Raw genomic sequence first — 24,368 nt, 5'->3', positions numbered from 1 at the left:
AGAATATGTTGGAAAATAAACAAATCTAAGTAACTTAAAACTTTTTTTTTTTTGCTTCATTGATATGATAAAGAGAACAACAGTTATTCCTTTTGATAAAACTGTATGTCAAAAGGAAAACAATAGCAGCTTATCTATAGAGAAGAAGTGTAAGAAAAATGGAAGGAACTGGCAGTGGTGTCAGTTTTCGTTTGGGCCTCAATGCACAAACATTATAAGAGCCTAAAATTTTGTTTGGTTAATGAAAAACAGAGCAGGCTTGGGCTAGCCTGGCTTGTCAGTGGTCACGGACACAGTTAGGTTGTCAGGGTTGTATGCTTCCATATCGAGTTGCTGTGTATTTCTTTTCACCAAAAAAGTCTTAGGTTCAGTCCTAAAACCCTCCAGTCATCTCTGGTTTAGATTGTAAGTCAATTAGCCAAGTGAGACTAGTGCTGGTTCAAAAATCACATACTGCAAATAAAAAAAATTTTGAGAAAACATGTTTTTTCATTAAAAAATGGTTTCCATGTTTCTAAATTAATCAAGTCAAATGGGTTTTGTTGCCAGTTTTAGAAGAAACTTCAAAATCAAGAAATTTATGTACATTTGTTTAAGTTTTTAAGACTTAAAAGTACTCATTTCAGGCCATTACATTTTGGAAGAGATTTTTTCCTTTTTTTCTACTCTTTTTGAAATTTCTTTCAAACATTCTCAGCTTTTGTGCTTTCAGAAATTTCCTAGTGAAAACAATTTTAAATCAGTGGCATGAAAAAAGTTTTCTCCAGATTTTTATAGTCCCCCTCATTCCCTATCCCCTGCCCTCAGCAGAAAAGATATTGTGACACCATAGTTAAAGAGCAAGGAAGAGAAGAGAAGAGGCAAACATTCCACTAAGCCAAATAGACCAAATCCAAAGACTTATGGTTGATGAACTTCAAAAGTTAAATACACTTGAAGGTCCAGCTCAGCAAGCACTTGCAAAAGGAATAGCAAGTATATTGCCTCTGTGATAAGACATCATCAAACACTGAAATGTTTAGGTTAGAATTTCTCTGACCTATCTTGAACTGCCTAATAGTTTTGTCTTAGAAAATCACCTTGGTAATGGAAAGAGGTGGCACATAGTACTTTGTTCCACCCACATTATTAGCTGAAGTTATGTAAGAGTAATTCATCAAGGTTTTGATTTTGCCTATGTAATTTCCATACAAGCATACAAGCATCTGTAGCTGAATCTCACCCTAATAATTCATAGTAAGTCTGACTTTTTTTTTTTTTTTTAAATATACCATTACAAGGAATTTAAACATCTCTCTGTAACAGAATAGGCAAGACAAACACAATGTCAGTTAATGACTCCTGGATGCCCATGAAGTTTGATCCCATTCATAAACAAGCAGTGTGTTTTCAGTAAGTGGGCGTGCAGTGGCTGTTGAAATCAAGTTAATAACTCTTCCCCATTTCACAGGAGTGGAGTTACCAGTAGGAAAATGAGGATGAAGAGAAGGATGTCATGCTCCTACTCCACTCTAATTAATAATGCCAAATGCTGCAAGCATACTGTAATATGATCCATTAGTGGCTTCACAGCTCCCACTCTCCCGTTCTGCTCCCGAAATAGATGCATTCAGTTCTGTTCCAAAAAGCAGGAATAATAATAACATTTACAGAGCTGGGTAAAAGCTAAAATTTCACCAAGGGGACCATGGGACTTGCTGACTGTTGTCAGAGGAAAATTTGTGAAAAGCCTGAGACAGGTTGCACAAAACTTTAATGGGAGTCCTGCAAAAATTCAAGATATTTTGTTTTACACTGAGTGCAATAATTTTGCATATTTCAGGCTTACCTTTTCAATTTCAGGTTTTTAACTATATGTTGCACATGCATATAAAAAGAAAAAGGTGCTCATAGCAAACATAATATTTGTCCTAGTAATGATGGCTTTGAAATTCTTAGTAATCAAATATATTTAGCTGCATAACTAAATATTTTTATTTGAAAGATTGGAGAAGTATGTGTGGGATTAAGGGGAGAGGAGGTAATTTACCATGACCTATTTTCATTCCATTTCAATCAAAATTGCACCACTTAGCTGAGTACTATAAAGGGATGCCTGAAGCACACTTGCACTAAATTATCTGTTAATGTCAGGGCAAATTTCTGGTGTCCTGTCTTGCAGGTGGTGACAGCCTATCTGCAAGGGATACCTGTCTTCTGCACACTCATCAGAAAACTTCATGTGCTAGGATAGCAAAAAAAGGCCTGAAATATTAGTTGATGTGAAGAAAGATGTCAAAAGGCTTAAGATGAAGAACTAAGAAAGGAATTGGGAATGCGTGTCTTTGGTGTAACTAGCTCTGAGGTAATGGTAGTCTTTAATTCAGCCAAAATGTTGATTCTTTGGCACAGGAGATTAATAGGAAGTCTTTGAAGTAAAATTAAATACTTGTGAATTCAGTCAAGGTGTGAAACAAACTTTTCAAATTTCATGGTTTTGCAGCATACTTTGGCTTCTGAGCAAATATCATAAACAGTTAACTACCTGTGCCCTTTACTTAGTTTAAAAATCTAAATAAGAAAACTTTCCCTAATATGTTTTGATTTCTGTCTGGAAGCATTTGGACAATACTCTTGGTCCCATGGTGTGATTCTTGGGCAGGAGCTGGAGTCAATGATTCCTGTGGGTCACTTCCAGCTCAGCTAGTTCTGTGATTCTGTCAAAATACTGAAGAAGCTTTTTTTTCCCTCTTCACCTATTTTCTTCTTTCTGATATCTCTTTCATCTGATTTTGTTTCTGTGGCCCTCATGGAAGCCAGTAAGTGTGTCTGGGTTGAATGCAACGTAGCATTGGATTTTAAGTTCCTGATATGGCAAAAACCTGTAAACATGTATATATGAGGCACAAAGGTCTAGTTTTCAAATGTGCCTCATTACAGGGCTCCTTTCAGGGCTGCGTTCAGGTAGCAGATGCCTTCCCACCACGGACAGAACTGCCATTTCAGAGCGAGAAGCTCTGTCTGAGTAGAAAGCCTGGATGTCCTGGACTGTAGGCACAAGCAGGTGAGTGTTGTACACTTAAAACAGGGGCTTGACAGGCCTGTCACTGCTGTGGCATTACAGTTTAGCACTGTTGCTCTAGTGCTCTGTGTGCCAAATGAGTCATTAGCAGATTTGAGATCTATCAACCATCTGTGCCTGTTATCTGTTCATCTTCCAGTGGGAAAGAGCTATCAGTACAGAACTGTAGTGGGATGTGGTGGTTCTAGAAGGTCTCTGGGGTGTGCCTTGGTCATTCAGGGTAATGTGCCCCTCACATAGCATTTACTGCTCACCCCTTCCTCCTGGAAAAATGTTTGAGTTTCTTGAGAAGTCTATTAACATGAGAACTCATTGCAGTATATTTTGTTAAATAGTTGGCCATGACCAGTGATACCCAGGCAGCTTCAGTGTGAATGAGAGCCTTAATAATCCATGAAAGGGCTTTTTTAATATCTATTTTTAATTTACATTACATTGGGTTAATAAATTAGGGGGAAAAGGTTCATTATGACTTTCTTCCTGGTGGTGGATTAGAGTACACCAACTGTGACACATCATTTACAGAGATGGCTGGAGTCATTGAATATCAGAGCTGGAAACTGTATTGACCCTATCAGTGCAATATACCCTTTGGAAGTCCTTGGGAGGGTTCCTTGGGAGGGTTTCTTATATGTGTTACAAAGGCTGCCTCACTGTGTTGCAGTAATAGGAACACGTGGAGACAAAATGATTGATTATTAGCCCTGGTGTTTGTAATTTGATCAGTGCAGCAAGTGTTAGCCAATAATGATTTGTTTTCTTTCCCTTACACCCTTATTGATGTGTTTCGTTGTCTGAGTGTCTGAAATTCCAAATCTGGAATGTCCTGCCGTCAAGTCTAACTCTGCTTTATTTAACCCAGAGGCAAATCCTCAGTATAAAGCTGTAGGAATGAGGTCTGAACTGAGAGCAAATGCAACACATTATGTTGCAAAACTGAAGCCTCTGTGCTCTGTCAAATGCAAACACCAAAATAAATCATGGCTGTCCTCTTGATTGTGAGTCTGGCACTGACAGAGATTTCTCAGACAGTAGCTTTAGACATCTTGAGAACAGTGGCCTCTTTACAGGGTAGATTTACAGAGTTTTCAGTAGTCACTCAGAGAGAAAATCAAATGTAATGTAAGGTTGCAATAATTTCTGTTTGGTGTTAAGTTGTGCCTGAGAGTATTGGCCAGTCAGTAAAATTGGTTTACTCATTATGTGTTTACCAGTCTAGGAGAGATTATGTCTTCTATTTGTGTTACCTTTCTGGGTACAGGGTGCTTTAAAATATGTGCAGCCTCAAAAGAACAAATCTTTTTATTTAATTCAGTCAGTTTATATAATATTGTTGGTTGTTTCAAATAGCACCTCCTTTTAAATAAACTTGCAGGATTTATTGCCATGGAGGTGACTCAAACACTCAGAAGTGATTCTGTAAACTGTTGAGTTTATAGACTAGAGCTCTGTGGCCAAACAGGCTATGATGATTCACCTTGATCACTCTAGAATATTTCAACATTTTGCATTTTAGAGGCTTGAAAAGTTTGTGACTCCCCCCTGAGAATTTTGCCTAGGTTCTCGTGCTGGGAGAAGTGTTTTTTCAGAAACTGTAGAAATAGCAAGGAATTTGTCTTTGCGCTTTGAAGTTCAGAAATACACGGCAATTTTTTTATTTGTGGGTATAACAAACTTTGTGAGTACTTGGTTCTGTTTCTGTATGTGGATATGCTGTCTTAGTGCTTTGTAGCTGTATAGAAAGGAATTTTTAAAGGATTCAGAAGGGACAAACACAAATTAAATTACTGAGATAATTAATACTGCAGTATTTAAACCAACAAGGAGCATACCATTGTTTGGAAGAACACTCATTGAAGCAATCAGTTGCTGAGATTTGTTTATCTTTCTTATTTTTAATCACATAGAATCAGAACCTTGTTGTAGTATAAGGAATAAAGTGAGTCAGTTAAGGCAGAAAAAAGATGGCACAAAATAACTATGAAACTTGAAAGAAATGCTGTGATGCATGAGAAAATGTTTGTTTTGCCTTGAGTTTATGTGTTGGGTTTTTTTCCCCTAGAAACAGAGTTAGTTAACTTCCAGTCCCAGTAGGCTTTGATCTGTAAACAATTGCCTCAGGAACAAGCAGCTTACTCATGCTCTCCTGCTGAAATGTTGGATACTCCAGATTTGGCTGTTATTTGAGCTACATCTGTGAATTTTGGGAAGCTAGAAAAACTGACTTTTCTTTGGGTGTTATCTAAAAAAAAAAATGCCATCTTCATTTTGTTCCTTGGAAGTTGTGATCTACAACACCAATTCTCGTTTTGAAATCTCGTAACTCCCCTTGATAGAATGGATCTTTAAGTCAGACTTAAAGCATCATAAAAGTTTGTATAAATAGAAATGTAGAAGTGATTCAGTAGATTTTTTAGGAACTTTGTAAAAAATCTAAAAGAGAACAGAAAGCCAATCATATAGCAACAGCCTATGAATATTTCATATTTGATATCATTGTGGGCTGCTAGCTGTCTATGGAGGATTGTCATTACCTCAGAATTTCTCACACTGTATATGGTGACATCCTCCTTCCCTCTCCACCCTATCTGAGTTCCCCTCTCTCCATTTGCTGAGCACAGAAAGCAGCCATGACTAGGGTTGCTATCTGCAGTACACATTATTTGTGTATTGCTGTTGGTTTTTCCATTCCTGATCTTAAAAGGGGGAAAGATTGTCTTCTCAGAGGTTAAACAAACCTCAGAGCACCTGACAGATCCTCTGCCTCTGGCAGGATTGTGCACTGAATCATACAGCTCAGAACTCATGGGAGCACTTAAACCCATGTTTGTGTATTAAATGCCTTTTTAGATTTGGCCCTGTATACTTTGGATTCCCAGTATTATATTTGAATCTGAAAATAATTAGAAACTAGATGGCATTTCACTGCCTTACTGGATATTGAGATGCATCTGTGTATTGTGAAAATATCTGAGAGGTTAAAAAGTGCCTCACAGTGAACTACTATTAAAAATAGCTCTCCATATCTGAATCTCAGCTTATTCATTCATCTCAAATTTTTCTTTGAAGGTATCCTGGTATAAAAAACTGATTCATGTTTCAAAAAGGAAGAGGTAAAAATATTGTGACTTCTGTGTGTAAATCTTTTCACATAATATATATTATATAATTTTAATAGAAAATGATGAAACAGTCTCTATAACTCTATGGTGATCAAAATTCAATGTTATTAATATAAATATATTATGGTAATAATAAGAGATTTGCAAGAAAGAGGAGTTCATTTGTTTCTAGGACATGCTTGACCTCTGCTACTTTATGATCTGTTAGAGAGAGCTAAGGCTCACAACAGCTGGCTTTCTTTCTATTTTACCTGGAAGGCATTATTTTTTCAATAAATACCAAAATCAGGTCAATATTTTTAGAACCAGGATAATTGCCACCTGAAATGGACTAATCTTTGCTCAGAAGTTGTCTGACACTTTATACCTAATGTCAACAGGAAAGAAATAACTGACATGTACGATTTTGGTAATTGATAGGGAATATTTGAAAGGGTTACATAAATAATAGACTAATCAAAGTATTGTTTAATGGTTTACAAAAACACATGCCCTACTGCATGTACATTTATTTAAATTAATGTTGCTGTCATAATTTATGAAAAATTTTGAAAGAGGATTTCATTTTCACCTTATGGTTAATGGTATCATAAATAATAATTTGTCAGTTTATAGGATAATTTATACTATTAAATTGTTCAACATACCTCTTTAAAACATAGGTGTGCATTTATTGTTCTGGACAATTACTCTGTGAATAAAACTGCAACTTTCAAATCTCATTTCCATGTCTGCCAAACCCTACTCTTAACTCATTTTCTGTTCTAATGAGAATTAATGACATTAATAATCCAATGCAAAGAAGAGACCTTGGACTTTTCTTGTATATGCAGTATCATGCAGTATTTTTCTAAAGAAGATATTAATACATCAATAATAACTATCAACATATCTAAAAAATTAATATAAGAAAACACCAAAACCAGCTCTTCCCCAAAAATCAAATACTTGAAAAATACATTCACAATTGAATTCTGGTTGTTTTTTTTTTTCATTTAAGCACATGAAAGTTGTACTTGTTAATCATTTACTAAGTGTTGATATATCTTGAACACCAAAAAGGCTCAGTCTGATAGTTTGGCGTAGGGCTAAATCTGCTTACAGGAATCTTCCATTTTCCCCCATTATTTTCTAAAACCACTTTAATATTGTATGATTATATGAAGGAAGAATACATTTACAATAGGAATATTTGAAATTAAAGAAAAGGTTGTATTTCCCTTGGATGGCAATTTGAACATGCTTTGTCATCAGATCTTCTACATGCAAACCCAAATACCCATAATGTGAAAGATTTTGCATTTATTTCTGTCCATATCAGGTCGCCACAACTGAGGCTGCTATTTTCTTCTAAACACTCCCACATATATATTCTATGGGTTCCACTGCTACTCATTAAAAGGTGCTGTGAGAGCCTGGCATCAGCAGAGTCCCTGCATGGAGAACCGCCACTCTTTCCACCAGCAGTCACTATCCTCTGCTGGGTTGTTCCTGGACTCAGCTTCTCAGGCTCTGTGTAGGATGACTTTCTTTCCTCTTCTTTTCCTTCTACTTCAGAAAAGCAGGGCCCCTGCATGTGTTTAACCCCACATTTTTTTCAGGATACTAAGATTTCTGCTTTTAATTGACAGCAGTTTTACAGGAGAGTGTGTCCCAGATGTGATTGCTGTAAAATGAAAGAGCGCTAGTGTTGGGCTTGAATGTTTCCCATCTAATTACCATTTGCCCCTTCATTTTATTTTGGAAGGGGTTTTTTTTACTTGAGTGTGGGGTTTCCAAATGATTCTGGTAATCCTGGATTTTTTCCCTTGTTTTTACAGGTGACTTGTAACAGTTTCACCATCAGTAATGGAGAGATGCAGGATGTTGGTGTTGGCCTCTATCCCAGGTACTGTGGACACTGTTTCATTCACAGGCAAAATCTGTGTCAGTTTTTTTCCCTTTTTTCCCAAGGTAGCTGTAAGGACCATCAAAGCAGCAGGTAACATGTCTAAATGAGAAACTGGGAAATGGAAATAAATTAAAGCAGAGTAAAAAAATACAATCTAGTTGAAAGCATTCTTAATAGTCCTTATTACAGCATTAAAACAGTTTAAATGGTATGCATCTTTGTATTTTATTTTTATGGAGGTGGTAGTCTTTTCTAAGTGAGAATAAATGCTGACATCAAGAACGTGCAACTGGGACTAGTGAGGGAAACCTGTTCAATGATGCTTTAGAATACAGATATTTTGCAGCTGAGAGCCTTCAGAATTAGTAACTAAAAGAAAAAGATTGCTATATTTATAAGTAAATTACCATAACAAAGAAACCAGTAAGGTGAAAAGATGAGTCCCTTAAGAGATAGATGTTACTATTTCAATTTCTTATTATTGTTTCTTATTTGTGTTGGGAAAGAAGTATGCACCAATGAAGATTTTATCTTTGTAGAATTAGTAACCTGTAATCATAAATACGGAAAATTAGTATGTCGTTTAAATGTATGTTGTACCATCTAATTTTTTTGTTAATGCATGGTTGAATTAGGTTTGTCAGTACCTCAGTTGGCCTGTCGCTGCTGTTTCTTTTCCTTCTAATGCCATATGTAAGATTTAACTAAGGACACTTAATATCTTGAGATCTGCCTTGTAGTAAAGATGAGGAAAAGGTAGTTAGGAGGACATGGGAATTAGTGTCATGAAGAGTGGAAAACAGCAATTTAATTTCATAATGGAATGAAAACAATAATTGAGAAAAATGAAATACTATTTTTGAGCATTATTATTAGGGAAATGCTTGCTTTTGGTTGAAATAAGCCCTTAACTGTGAAGAAAGTATCTGTCTATGTTCAATGATGATGCACTGGCAAGGGATGCCAGAGACTTTTTCCCAGATCACTTCAGAGCAGTTTGAGTTTTGTTATAGCAAAACAGCTGGAAAAATTGAGAACTTTAAATCTGTGGTTTACAAGTCCTAGCCAAATGTCCCTCCAGATAAATTCATATGCTTCCAGAGGAAATTGTCATCAAACCCACTAGTGTCTCCGTGAGACAAGATTTAATTAAAAGTTCTTTATTAAACCTTATTAAGGTGTTTATATTGTTGTATGGCTTGATAGCTTCAGCATCACAAAATATTTTGGAATAGGTAAAATCCTATGGTCCTGCTGTGCATCACATTGTGAGCAGCTTTGAGAGTGTGCCCAGTGATCTCACAGTAAGTGTAATGGATACTCTCCCAGTGGGTTCTTGAGGAGATTAACCACAGATATTTTATTAGGCCAGAAGGGATACCAAAAGAGTCAGACCCCTGTTGATACCTCCTGTAAGAGTCAGAAAACTAAATAAACATGATTTGGTGCAGGGCTCTGACCCTTGGCAACATCCTCTATTTTACCACCATCAATTGGGATTTTGAGTAGCTGAATCAGGCAAGGACAAGGACAGAATATAAATGTAGCTGGGAGCTGGATAAGCCAAAAATTCTTCTTCCAGCCTGGTAATACCAGAATTATTCTTTCAATGGATCATTCCCATAGGGAAAAAGCCATCAACCCCATTTCTGCTACAGCAGAAATATTTGCCTGGCAGAGTGAGTTGTTTCTCTGTGATTCAGACGTGTATAGGAGATGTTGTTAGCAGGGTCCTTCAGACAGTGGGAAGGGTGTGCTTGTGCAGTGCTTGTGTCTCTTGAGGGTGCCAGCAGCTCCCTAAGGAGCTGTGCTGCCCCAGCTGTCACATGCCACAAGATCAGAGGCTGGGCCAAAATATGCATTAAAATAGAGACAATGGCCATGTTTCTTCTTTCAACTCTAAACACCAACTTCTTTGGCTTTGGGACATAGTATACTCCATTTTCTCCTGATAGGAAATACAAGTTGATTGCTGGCCCCTTTGAGCTGTGCTTGCAGTGACAGTCAAGTAATCAATAAGGTTAGTGCCCTGAAACTGAGCAGAAGCAGCAGAAATAGAACTCGGTTCCTCTTGCCAAGGGAGGTACTGTCAAGGTAACAAGGTTAGTGTCAAGGTAACAAGGTCACCTTGTTCCCTCTTGCCCAGTTCCCTGAATCAGAACTCCCAGAGAGGCACTGAGAGGCCATTGCCTTCCTCCTACCCTGAATACACAAAAGGCGGAAACATTGAAGAGATCTCGACATGGCTCCTATTACTAAGGAATATAAATCTTCTAAGCATTCATTTTCCTCCCCTAACCAGGAGCAGCTGATTTAACAGGGAATTTATTTGTTTCATGACTCAATTGCTTGATACTTCAGATGTAATCATGTTAGCTACTTTCAAATGATTAAAGGGAAATGGCAATGGAGACTCCTCTGTTAAGTTTTTTTTCTTTCTTTCACCCCTCACAGCATGTCTTTACTGAACCACAGCTGTGACCCAAACTGTGTGATCATTTTTGAAGGATACCAGCTTTTACTTCACTCTGTCCGAGAGATCCAGATTGGTGAAGAGGTAATTAACTTGTCCTCCCTTCCATCACAGACACCTGCAACAATGACATCTCCCTAAATAAATTCCAGACTGCTGGGCCACCAGCTTAATATTTTGATGATATATTGATGCCACTTTCTAGCACATAGCTATCAGGAGGGAAATGATAAATAGAATCATCTCTTCACACTGCCTGGGCCCCGTAATCATTACTTCTCATAAATCACTAGCAGTCTTGATAAATTCCCGTTCCTCCTTTCCTCCTCTAGGCACTTCATTTTGTTTGTATTTGAGTGTCTTTACCCTGATGGGAACACTTACAGTATTTCTGAGTGGAATGCAGTGTTCCTTAAGTCATTGCAACAATAACATTTGTCAGGTGGCAACCATGCAGTTGTAGTAAACTTTTCATTGACAGTGAAAACAACACAACTAGGTTTATTTTCTTGTCCATTTCACCAGGAAAGACTTCAAAATATCCTTTTCAAGAGATTTTTGATTTGATCTAAAGTATTCTCTACTTTTTTTTTACAATAGCACTTGTATTAATTTGAAAATAAGCATTTGTGGCTAGAAATCAAAAAAAAAAGTTTCATTGCATTACAGTACTGAATTTGCTTAATTCAGTAAGACCTGAAAAGTGTGCATATATGTAATTTCAGATGCATCAATGACCTACCCAGTCCTAGCTGTTGGTCATTTCAAAATCATAACCTAATGTAAATATGATTCACTCCTGTTCTTAAAACTCTGTGAATATGAAGACCATACTTATTTTGATTTAGACAGAGTATTTATTTACCTCCCTATGAAGTTTCTTCTTTTTTAATGTATTCTTTCTCAAAGATAGTAGGGCATCAAAGTAAGTAAATGGTAGAAATTTTTTTTAGGCCATCAAAATAAGTGGTAGAATATTTTTTTCAGCGAAATATTGTTAAGAAGCAACAGAAATGTTTTTGAATGCTTACCTTTTTGCCAAGAGAATTCTTTCAGGATGCAATAAATGTTTGTGGAGCTATTAATTATAGACATTTTTCAGTTCAGCATTCTTGTTTAAGTATTATTATAGACACCTTCCTCCTATTTTATCCATAAACCATAACTTTCCTCTTGGCTTCCCAGTTCACTAAGATGGTTTGCTTATTTAGAAATACAGTAGATTTTAATGTCTTACCAGGAAGAAAATGGGCTTAAGGCTTAAGAGACAAAATGAAGCTACAAAGTCAGTATTAGGTTAGATCTGTTAGGGGAAGTGGAAGGGAAATAAAATTTTTGTGAGGGTATGTACAAGCCAGTAGTTCAATATTATTGTCAGTACCTATTTACCTTTCCTTATACACAACTTCTACCTCTTTTCATTTTGTGTTCTGCATGATGACTTTGATGCAACTTTCCACACTGCCTTCCTGCTTGCCTGCAGCAGGGTGAGCTCAGTTTTAGCAATAGCCAGGTATTGAATTTACAAACATATGTACGTGAAACTGTATCATTTGTTGTGAGCTGAGTTTTAATTTATATTACTGATGTCATGATCTGAGCTAGTGAAGATACATGTCAGGGAGGAAACTGATTGGGTTTCCTTAATAAATTGAGTGCTTTGAGATGGTAAGATGAACATTATTTCAAGTCATGAAGCAACAAGAAAATTATAATCACAAGAAATTTTCTCTTATCCTGTTTAAACTTACACTAGATGCAGACAGAATGAGATCCTCTATAAAATAATTAATAGAAATTAAGCACTAAGATTTATCAGAAAGAAGAAGCTAAGCAGCAAGTCAAGCTCAGATTAGTAGAAGAGGACTATTCCATCCATACAGGAACATATTTTTGCACATTTGTAGCACTTTCTGTCAGAGCACACTGCAGCAGTTTACTCATGCCAAGGAGTTGTTGACCACCTAAAGTTGCAGGGAAAGCAAAGCCGTCGGGAGCTGAGCTGTCTGGCCATTGTGGTCATCTCAGCATTCTGAACTTTGCTTCCAGAATCTCAGAAGTAATTATAACACCTTTTTGCTCTTCAAGATAGTTACAAAATTACAGAATGTTTAGATTTGGAAGGGATCTCAGAGATCATCTGGTCCCTTGCTGTGGGCAGAGACACCTTTCACTAGACCAGGTTGCTCAGACCTCCATCCAACCCAGCCTTGAACTCTTCAAGGGATGGAGCCTCCACAACTTCTCTGTAATGTTGACTATTACAGTTTTTGTAACTTTAGATGATGTTAATTTGACAGCATAGAAAGATTTTCTTTACTTGCAGCTCTTTGCAACAATGAAATTTAAATGTTGCGGAGAAAGATGAGATATGGGGAAGGATTATTAAAAAGCAAAAATTATTCATCTAGAGATCATGAGGGCTCCTTTACTGGCAAAGTAGCCTATCAGCTAGTTTTGTCAAAAAGAGCCTACTCTTAAGAGGTCTTCATCATTTCCCTACCCTTAAGTAACCACTTCAAACAGCATCAAGATGTGTGCTATAATTTCAATTTACTTTTTGTTAGTTGCTGAGTCTACCTGGTGTTTTGCAGGCAGACATGAGATGATTTCTCTTTCAGAAGTTTTATGGCTTCAAATCAATTACTCTTGCTGGGAGGCAGAATGGATTAGCTGAGGTGCAGTTCTGCTCCAAAATGGGTTCTTTGCTTCTCACCAGCTTCAGAGTTCAGTTAGAGCAAATTTGTGTCTTTCTTCAGAACATTATATAACTGGCTGTACCTTACAGAGCAACATTTTTTAAGTACTGAAAACAAATAATGATTTCAGATGATGAGCAAATAAATCTATTTTCATCATAGATTTCAACCAAGTTATATAGTGTTTTTGTTACTGTAATTCTGTGAGAAGTTTTGTATCTGTGTATGCTTGACACATTACATTTTTTCCCATTTAAGTTTGTAGAAACAAATTTTTCCTTGAGTTAGGAGTTTTGCTGGTTTTGTACCACTGCAGAAGACCTTTTTATTTTATATGCCAAAACAGAAAGAGTACATACTATTAAGCACTTTTAACTCTGTCTCAGGAACAGATTTCTGTACACAACCCTCCCTAAGGTTCTGAGAGCCATGATTGCAAAACCAAGAAGATTCCTTTTCCTTTTTTTTCCCCTGCCGCTAGCATTAAAATAATTGATTTTAAATTTTTACAGAGTTTTCTGTCTAGAAATTTTGTGGCTTACATTCTGTTACAAAAAAAACCAAAAACCAAAACAAAATCAAAAACCCAACAACAACAACAACAAAACCCTACATAAATTAAGTCCACTGCATCGTGGCAGTGCTGGAAAATTGTGTCTACCTCAGTTGGCAGATGAGGAACATGAGAAACTAACCACCATATCCATGATTAAAGAATTCCTGTGCTCAGACAGTGCTGTATTTCTAAGGAAAGGGTCTTAAGAGTCAATAAGTCACATGGCTTTTAAATAATTCCTTGCCTTCATAAATGTTTTTTATATATATTCTCCAGTTTGGGGGAAAAAGATTTATTGCATTCTTTATAAACGATGCAATAAATAGGCAAGCTTTGGTCAGTTGAAGTAATGTTTTAATTAGTAGCATACATCCCACATGCAAATATCATTAAGACAACCTTTGATAAATGGGCACATTTCCCAAATATGTACAAGTTAAATGAGCCTTGCATCTAATGAAGTGATCCAAAATTAAACCAAGGACATAAGAGAAACTTGAATACAGAAATTTTGTTTTTAAACAATTATATTATCAGTATAGGCTCAGTCACTGTTAGGTTGATCATGTTTCTAAATATTCTAGTTACATTTTGCCACTCACTCTGCCAGCTACAAACATTTTTTCCCTCATGGATTTCTCCTGGCAGGGCTGGGAATTTGAACTTGGGCAGGAGAGACCCTAAGTTGTTAAAATGCTAAAAGGAGAGATAAATGTGATGGAGCCTCTTCTCCTCTTTCTGCCCAGTCATATGTTTTAATCCAGAGCATGTTGGTACGTGACTGATTATATCCACAACTGTTTGGCAACCTCTGAAAAAGAAATGTCTTTTTTTAAACTTCTTCCTACCCCAAGGTTTCTGCAACATAAATGAAAAAAGCTGAGGGTGGGGGGATGGAAACCAAAGATATAAAGAGAGAAAGGGATGAAGCCTGTAGGCTGGATAGGTGAGGTATATTTAGTGTTGGCTCTGTGTTTATTTCACAGTATTGTAACTAAACTCTGCCTAATGATGGTTTCGTTACTAATGACAGGGTTTAAACCATTGTCTTAAATATTTTGGCAAAGAGTACACTAATCTCACATTATTTTTTTGTCAGAAGATTCCTACTGTCTTGCACTGTGTCTGAACTTGGTTAAATCCTTTTACTATTGGATGCCACCTGAACCTAAAGCCCAGCAGGACATGAGTCAAAACCAGAGATGTTTATTCAGACGACAAGAGACAGGGAACAGCCAGTGTGTGAAATGATTTTGACAGAAAACACTTGTGAGTTGCAAGGAAACATGAAGATTTGGGAGGCTTTTGATGGGAGAGGGAAATTGGGTTTTGGATGTCTGAAGGATGAGGTTAGGACTGCAGCTTGGATGGAAAATGCTTTGTGGGAAGGAAGGGAGACAGATCTTTCTTACCACACCAAGGGGGGTGCAGATTAGGACCAGCTGTGGAAAGAAGTGAGGACAAAGTTGTTGGGGTCACTGAAGATGAGAAATCAGAGTAGGGCAACAAGGACTGTTAACTTGGGAAAGCAAGTGAACACAGTAGGGAAAGGTGAAGGATAAGGCTAAAGGACAGACCTGAGACTGATACAAGGAAGAAATCATCCCATTGTACCAAAAGTGGCTATGCAAGGAGCTAGAATTTATGGCTAGAACACAGGTTTAGGTAATCAAGTGTTGAGAATTAGACAGGAAAATGATATTCATGTTGAGGGGTAGAGAACAGAAGAGAAAGAATAAGAGGGACATTGGAGATAATGGGGCAGAAGAGACAAAGCTTGGAAGAAAAGGATGGAAAATAAATAAGCAGCACAATTTCCATCCATTCCCTGCAGAAAGATCAGAGGGAAGCCTAAGGCTCCCATATAAAATATTATTACAGACTGTTCTGCTGTAAGCCAGTAGTGGTGAAACTAATCCTCTCTTGGCTCAGACATCCACAAGCTGGGGCCAAACAACATTATCTAGAATTCTAAACCTAACAAAGTTCTCACACTTGCTAACTTTTGATTAATTGTGGAATTTTAATTTGTCTCTCTCATTAATTATACTATTAATCTTCAATTATGAGGCCATATTTATTTTAAATGCTTGACTTTGCCATCTCAGTAGACTTCTTTTAACACAGTTCTCCTTCAATATGTAATCAAATTACACTGTAATAATAAATGAAAAAAAATGCAGGCATTGTTTTAGTTGCTTGTTAATTGCTCATTTAATTAGAAAGCTCACTAATTTGCAAAAATGCAGGTTCTGACAATGGATTTCATGGTCATTACTAAAATTGGTCAGGTTTTCCTGTAATTTCTTTGAATGGACTCTCATGATTTAACTGGAAACCATGTGAAAATTCTCCCAGTTAGTTGAAGTGTCTAGGCTCAGGATGAAATAATGTGACCTGATTTTTTTTTCAGCTCTGACCTCTCTGGAGTGTTTCAAAGCGTGTTGGGCGTATAGTGTAATCACTGTATACTGGTCTGAACTGAGCTGGTTTTTTTGTTATATCCTTTTCCTTATCATTAGTTTGTGCCTGTGAAGCACTTTAAACATTTCAAGAACTCTACAAATGGTTAGTCCTGTAAAATTCTTTCTGGCAGGCATCAAAGTGAACAAACTACAGACTTCTCTGTAGCTCATTGGAATTCACTCTGTACAGTGTAAGAAGTTGAAAAATGGCACAAATTTAGGCACAAATTTTCTTTTATCATTTTAATAAATCTTCTTGTCAGTAGTTTCAACAACTTAGACTGCAATGCTTTTGTGCTTCTTGGTTACAAGGGAAACATCACAGAGACACTGAAAATGGGCATGGCATAAGAGGAATTCTCCCCAGGCTCAAACATATATTTGCAAAAAAGTAGGGGCTTACCTGAGAAAAAAAATTTGGAGATAGTTGGATATTGTGTAACACTAGTGGTAAATACACTCTTAAACTCTGGAGCTAGACAGAAAATGAGATTTCATGCACAAGGGATTCAGATGCTTTATGCATAGCTTCTTTGCTATCTTTTCTCACTCTCCTTTCTTTTCTTTTTCCTACAAATAAGGATTAAAAGTTGAAATAGCGATAATTTTGGGTGGAATTAAAAATTTCAAACAATATTGATCTTGAAATGTGAAAAAGTGTTCTTCCATGGAAATTATCTTTCTCTTTTTCTCACCTTCTGTAAAAGTAGTCAATTTCTTCTGGAAAATAATCTGCTAGCATTTTATTTTATGCTGGGAAAAATTCAGTATCCAAAAAAATGTTGCCTCCGCTAATACATACACAGAATATGGATTTTTTGTAAAATATACCAAATCTTTTTTTTTTTTTTTATGGACAGCTCACCATCAGCTATGTTGAATCACTGGTGCCTACCAGGGAGCGCCAGAAGCAGCTGATGCGCCAGTATTGCTTCGAATGTGACTGTCCACTCTGCCAGAACCCAGAGAAGGTAGGTTGGGAGAAAAAATTCCTTGCCAGGGAAACAGAATTTTCTAAGGCCTGTCAGCAGCTTTCCTTCCTTATTGTAATACTTATCTTTGGCTACTAATTGAATGGCCAGAAGAGGGGAGAAAATGCCTCTGCCCTCCTTGCGGTTTTTGTTGCTGTGAAAGACAACTCTGAATGACAGAAAAGCAGAAAGTGTTGGCATTTTTCTATTCAAAAGAGTTATCTTGGAACTTCAACTGAAGCCACTTGTCTTATACTACAGGAAGGTTGTGCTTATCCTCAAAATAATGTTGAATTAATTTTGCCAAACACCTGCATCAGTAATTTTCAAGAACTATCAAGCTTGTTCAGCAGTTGTTAGAGAGAACGGTGAACATCTTTGGGTGACTTTGTAGTTTTTATGCTCACTTACATCACAAGTTCTTTGAGTAGCAGGTCAGTAGTTGTAGTAGATAAACTTTTGTTCAATGTGATCTCTTACTAGGGTTCAGCCTAGCCTCATTTGATTATATTCTGGTTTGCTTTATATTTATACAACCTTGGCACACTAAATTTGTCTCAGAGGCTGATGAGAGATTAAATGGAATAGGCAAAATGAGGCTGGCTTAATAGCAGTTTTTATGCACTTAGTCTCTTTTGTTATATGTACAGTTGCTGTTATTTTCACAAATGCTTCTTTGGAATGAGTCACCTGCCATAGCTAAATGTGTTCCTGTAAGATTAGAAGTAGTAAAAAGGTATTGATGAAAATGTAATTCCAAAGAGCGTAATATGATTCATGAAATAATAGCAGTGCAGAAAAAAAGAAAACAGAAAAAGAGACCCCCAAAGTTTAAACTACAACATATGCTTTGATTCATCAGTAGGCAGTTCAAAAAAGAAAACACAGAAAATTTCAGGCTTATGACATAATGCTAAATTACTTCCTGTCTGTGTTGGCATTCTGTGCCTGATAAAAGCTGCTGCAATTCTACTCAGAGGCAGTGAAGTGAAGACCTCTTTTTATCTTTCTTTTAAAGATGGTCACTCAAGTGCCATGAAATCTTTGATTAGTTTTAGGTAAATGGCATCCTCACAGATGCAATGATGATTAAGAAAAATAAGCAGGCTAAAGAGTCTTCAAGGATGACTTAACAGTTTGTGAAAGGGTAGGCGAGTGGTGTAAAGAACATTCAGCATGTGGAATGTTTTAGGAGATAATATCTCCAGGCTGGTGTATATGTAATTGTAAGAATCAACATATAACATCAAAAATATTGTAGGGAAATTATATGTGCATATATTAATGAAATCAATATTCATACATAGGTTAAAATTATTAATGATTTTTTTTTAATATTATTTTCATTTGTGTTCATAGTCTATAGATCTTTGTTTTGCCCTTTCACAAAATTTCCCTGGGAATGATACTGTGAAGTGTTTGGAAGGCTCTTTGTGACCGCATTCTGGAATTCTGGGCTTGTTGATTGTTACCATGTTAAGATGTCTGTGAAAATCTAGAAGCATCATGGCAGCTTCGTCTGTTAATGTCTATAAAGAGGACATCTTTATCCTCAGCTTCACTTTAGGGTGATTAAATGTTATCTGCAGCAGTCCTCATAGTATTAATTTCTCTGTGACAACTGAATTTGTAAAATCTCTACGTGACTAGCTTGTTTGGGTTTTGTTCTTCCATTTATCTTTGTCACTGCTAGTCAGCTGAGAGTCATGTAACACTGCAGGTAAAGCAGGAGATAATATTTTTGGAAATTCTGGGTTTAGATTTAGATGCTTAAAATTGATAAAATCATTCAAAATCTCCCTGCTGAAATACCCCTAATACTGAGACAAATTTCCAAGTCATCTTAGAAAATTTTTAAAAAGCAAAATCTTTGTGAATAGAATAGGCAACAGCTGTAACTTGGGATCATCAAGAGTGGCAGAGTCAATATTGTGAACCACTATAGTCAGCTAAAAGTAAATTCCCATATTGCAGCATTGCTTCGCAGAAAAAAGATAGTTTAGTCAACAGCAGTTCATCTCATGTATCTTTCTTATAGGTAAAAATGCAAATTCCAGAAATGCTTTATCCATTCAAGTAAGTTCTTGTGTATTGGGGATTTTTTTCAGTTTCAGTCATCTCATTTAAAAAGCTAGAACCCTTTTTGAAATCACATTTATAGACATGCAAACACTTAGAGCTTGTGTTACTCCTGTCTTGCTGAGTGTGCTTGTCAGCTGCTAAACATATTAGGGACTAGTGAAAGCTCTCAAGATGCACACATCAATTTATAGTAAAGTTTTAAGTCAAGTCATATGCACTGTAGTTTTTATTCTACATCTTTTTTAATGTTTTAAAAGTGATCCTGCAAATCCCCTGGGAAATATATGTTACCAGTTTATATGAAGAGCCCATAAACCTTATGTTTATCTGTGCTTAGTTGCATGCATCTTTATTTATTCATATTTATAAAAACTTTTGGCAAGATAATTATCAATGAAATTTATGTTTCCAGCTGTATTTTTTAAAGACTTGTTCATTTAGTGTTAAATGCCTGAGTGAAGAAGGAAGATGGTATCAAGTTTCTGTTCTCTAGTCAGCTACTGACTGCTAGTGACATTGGGAAATTTGTTTTATTCAAGACCAACTTTTGTGTTTTCTAAGATCCAACATTTATTTTTCATAATTGGTAGGAAGCCACCATTTCAATTGGAGCTCAACAGGTTTTTGACTAGAAAACAGATCAGACTGTACTGGGGCTCATTTTTGTGAATGCTCTGGTTTTGTGAAGCTCTGGTGTGTTCAGTCTCTAAAAATGCTGTGACAAGATAATGTATCTGTAATTTATACTTCTGCTGAGTATTCTGGTGCCCAAAGGATAATGAAGAAAGGTGCTGTATTTTCTAAGGTATTGTAGCTTTATATGATGGATTTTTTAAAATGAGAATAGGTCCTTGAAGCAGAATGGTTTGGGGTTTGTGTGCTTTGTGCCTCCCTTATGCCAAGAGCAAAGACAAGCAGCTCATTCATACTGTCTTCAGTAGAAATCCATGAAAATTGAAATGGATAAAAGAGGTTAAAGGAATGCCTTGAAGTAAATTGCCCACTCTTTAGACAGATAAAATTTCATAAGAAAAATTATGCTGCTCCATGAAATATATATAAACACAAAATCAAGACTGACATGGTTACATTTCTGTGCTAGCTGGCATGGATAACCGGAGTGCAGTTACAACACTGCCTAGATGTCAGGATTTGAAACTCTTATATCTCAGATATTAGAGATAGGCAAAGGCTACATTTTCAATACCATGAAAGGAGCTGCAGCCCAGACACAAGCACCCTTGCTGAAGCCAAAGTTACTGAAGTTTAGCATCAGCTGATACACACTGGCACTCACCAGTTCAAGGGAAGGGTTCCATGGCTGAGCAGTCACAGTGGCACTGCATGCAAAATCAGAGGGAATATGAGCAAAGTGAGCAGTTCCTCACTGGTCACTGCTGGTGAAAGGACTCCAAAGTGAATCCTTGCTATATGGTAGTAGTTCTTTATCTTTCTCTCCAGCGGTGAGCACAGCCACGGAACAATCTTGGTGCATAGCAGCTATCAAGGATGAGAAAACATAGAAGCAAACAGTGCCAACAGCTGAGCTGGGAATCTTAAGTAATTTTTGTGCCTGAGCCTCAATGTGAGCTGCATTTTAATTCTAAGGATGTACTTTAATGCTGGCCAGTGTCTCTTAGCAGCATCTGGACAAGCAGCCTGGCAAGTACAAATACACCACTGTAAGCTGGTTAAGATAAGACTGAGGTGAACCACATTTTGGTGGTTCAATTCCTGAGAAATTAAATGGCACCAACTACAAATCTAAACAAGACTTTTTTCAAAGTTAGAAAAAACAAATCAGGAAGTAAAAGAGGGGTAAAAAACCTTGTCTTCCTAAAAGTCACACGTAGAGTACTCTCTGTCTGTCAATACTTTAAGTTATAGCTACTGTATTGTCTTCAGTTCATTGTATCTTTGACAGCTTTACACATTATTCTTTGCTCCATTTTAAGATCAGTCTCCACTGTAATTCAGGAATGTGTGCCAAGCTGAACTCTTGGCAACATACTACTATTCCAGCACATAAAAGCCCCTTCCATTAATTATAATTAAAGATGGGTTTACATTGATGACAAACATTTTAAATGAAGAAAAGCTTTTTCCACAGTCATGAGCCAGAGAATTGTTCATGTTGTACATCTTCAGCCAAGGATTTCAGGGACATTTGTGCTTATAGAATGGTTTTGTTATGAGTCGGGTTTCTCCTGTGGAGCCGGGATTTAATATTTTAGTCTAGCTTGGTTTTTGGAAAGCTTTTATTTATTACAAGGTCAAAAGCAATGGACTTGACTCTGAATCATTTTTATATTTGGTCAGTGTTTGAGAGTTGCCAAAGTTAATAACAACATAATGCCAGTAAGCATGTTATTCCTTTAATCATTTCTTTTCCTTTGAAAAAAGTACTTACTTATATTGCAGCTTGAATTTTGGTAGAGAACATCACAAGTCCAGTTTCCAACTAAAGGGCCCTCAAAATAAGGTCATCTGAACAGCAACCAAGCTATCAACCTCTACATAAAAACACCACTTGCAATTCTTTACCTGTTATTACATAAATCCACCAGCTCTGTTATAAACCCACACCCTCCCAAAATAAGTTCCTGAACCTGAAGTTTTGACATTATTTTTGTAGTAGAGGGAACTTCAGTAGTAGTAGTAGTAGTAGTAGTTTAGAACTTCATCAAATGTAAGTAAATTGATCAAATTAGTTGCTGCAGCATGTCTGTGGTTGATTTGCCTCACCAGATTTCCTGAAAGAGACTTGAATATGACCAAAGATACATTATACAACATTTTCACCTTTGATCTTAATGTTTGTTCTCAGCAATACCTTTGAAGAATACGTGCTTAAATTGCAGAGACATTGTTAGATGAAGAGTATTATTATTGACTGTTGTTTTTAATTAGGATGTAAAAGCTTCATGCAAAATCACTATACAAAAATGTCACCCCTCCCTCAGGGATCATATATTTAGGACACAGGAAACACAAAATTATATGTTAAGAAGTGCCTTTTGAAATTGCTGAATTATGAAGTGCCATAAGTTTGTGTCCCAGTTTTCCTATTACTTATTTATTTTTAGACATTTACATTCTCACTAAGTTTCCCAAGTACAGTATGAAAGATGAGACTTCTAAATTAGTTCAAAAGATGAAGCCTGGGAAGCAAGGATTGTTGAAAACATTGTATTTTTATACAGCTAGCTGAACATAAAACCCTTTAATCAAAGCAAAGACAAAACTAGGAGCATCTGTTTCTCTAGTCATGATTCTAAAAAACTTGCTAAGTACCAATGTAATACCAAAAAGTGTGTTAAAAAATTGTCAGGATTTTGTTCCAATAAAATCCTGGTTTAATTAATTTCTTATCAAAATACAGAGTTTGAAATAGTTAATTGTAGAAATTTTTCATTCCTCATCTTTTTTACTGTTTTGCCACTAGAATTGCCTTTGAAGCAAACTGCAGGATGACATCAAGCCAGAGATCAGTCTTGTTTCACCCACCTACTCTTCCAGCCCAATGTCAATATCACCAGTGCCTACAAAAGTCAGTGGCAGTAATTGGAGCCTGCTGGGACACAATGCTGTTTCTCTCCATTGGTGGCTGGCTATTTCTTCCCTCTGGCAAGGCATTTGGTAGTGACATAAACCCTGGATTCATTCCTGAAATCCAGCAGTCAGACTAACACTCTTCTGTTTCTTTCAGAGGATCTTACTCTCTTGGGATGGATTTCCAAACAGCCAAAGACAGAGGGCTTTTATTTTTCTAGTGCCAAAAATAACAGTAAAAAACAAGGCAGCCACTTCTAATTTCTGGGATCTCTTGTTCATTAACAAAGGCATCATGTCTTCAGCTTCTTAGCATTTCTTACATGACTTCTGAGGCCCCTTCCATCTTTCAACATTGTAATTTTTTTCCCCTAAAGTGCAGTTCCAAAGACAGTGGCAAATGCACTGTGATCATTTTTCCATGACAGCTTGCCGATCCCAGTTGCTTTGGGACTGCCTCACTGTGCTCTGGTCACCACTTGGCAGCATCCAGCTGGAGCTCACTTGGGTTGTCAAGGTCATGGAAAAGATCTGGCTGTTCTTATAAATAGACGTGAGTTGAAAGATGTATGTAAACTCTTTGCCTGTTCAGGACATCTTTAATAGGGCAACCTGTATCAGTTTGGTCCATTGAGTTCATATTTAAAGCAAACATAGAAGTTGGGAGTGTGGCACCCTCCTGGGAGTCTGGCTCTCTGCTCATCTCAGTGGAGCAGAATCTCATTCCTTTCAGATCCAGCCATCTAATAGGCAACTTATCTTCTGCCAGATGTTGTAAGGAGAAACACTTTTTTTACCAAAGGAAGGAAGAGAGGGCATTCTTATCAACTTTTAGACTGTTGCAGCTACATTTAAGTGCCTGGCTTCTTCTGGATCCATCCTTTCTGGATATCCAGCTTCTTGGGAATGTTAGAACTAGCTATTACTGGTAGGATTTCTTTTTTCAGATGCTGTCATTCCTATAGCAGTCACTATTTGGTCTCTGCTGAATGACAAGCAGAAATAAGAAAAAGTCTCACTCTGGATTAGCAATCTAAAATAAACATAGAATATTCAGAGAGGATTAGCAGTAATTTAAATATAAGGCTAGATTAGAAAAATCACTTCCCAAACACTTTTTCCTGCAATGATTTTGGAAAGACTTTTTTTTCCCCTAAATACATATAGAAGCCAGTCATTGCATTTTCTGAACATGAATATCTGAATTCTCTTTTGCTGGAGCTTCTATAAAATCTTGTGTGTTTCAGCCTATCAAGGTGGTTTCTAATAACAGTAGTACCCTAGGGAATAATCTTGATTTTTGATGTTTTTTCTTGATCTGTTTATCAGTCACTTTTTTTTCTATTTTGCAGCGTGTTGGATATTTTAAAATGCCATTAATTAGGTAATTTGATTGAAATATGATAGGTTTCAATTCAGATCCCATAAGTCATTAAGAAAACAAAAAAGATGTTGCAACTTTAAACTGCAGATTTCTGGACTGAATGAGTTTCAAT

General features: G+C 36.7%; 1 protein-coding gene across 3 annotated transcripts in view; it reads left to right on the top strand.

The window, feature by feature from the left end:
- The window catches only part of SMYD3 (SET and MYND domain containing 3), a 378,725-nt gene that overhangs the window by 293,226 nt on the left and 61,131 nt on the right, over window positions 1-24,368 (top strand). For all 3 annotated transcript variants that reach the window (XM_054279939.1, XM_054279937.1, XM_054279938.1), the window contains exons 6-8: window positions 8,004-8,071; window positions 10,529-10,631; window positions 17,128-17,238. In XM_054279939.1, the coding sequence (XP_054135914.1) occupies window positions 8,004-8,071; window positions 10,529-10,631; window positions 17,128-17,238 (282 nt within the window). The remainder of the gene's footprint in view (window positions 1-8,003; window positions 8,072-10,528; window positions 10,632-17,127; window positions 17,239-24,368) is intronic.

The sequence above is a fragment of the Melozone crissalis genome, unplaced genomic scaffold, assembly GCF_028551555.1.
Source record: "Melozone crissalis strain CALT ecotype California unplaced genomic scaffold, PUWL_Pcris_2 ptg000027l_1, whole genome shotgun sequence".
In the NCBI taxonomy this organism is placed as follows: domain Eukaryota; kingdom Metazoa; phylum Chordata; class Aves; order Passeriformes; family Passerellidae; genus Melozone; species Melozone crissalis.
This window is presented reverse-complemented; position numbering and strand designations above follow the sequence as displayed.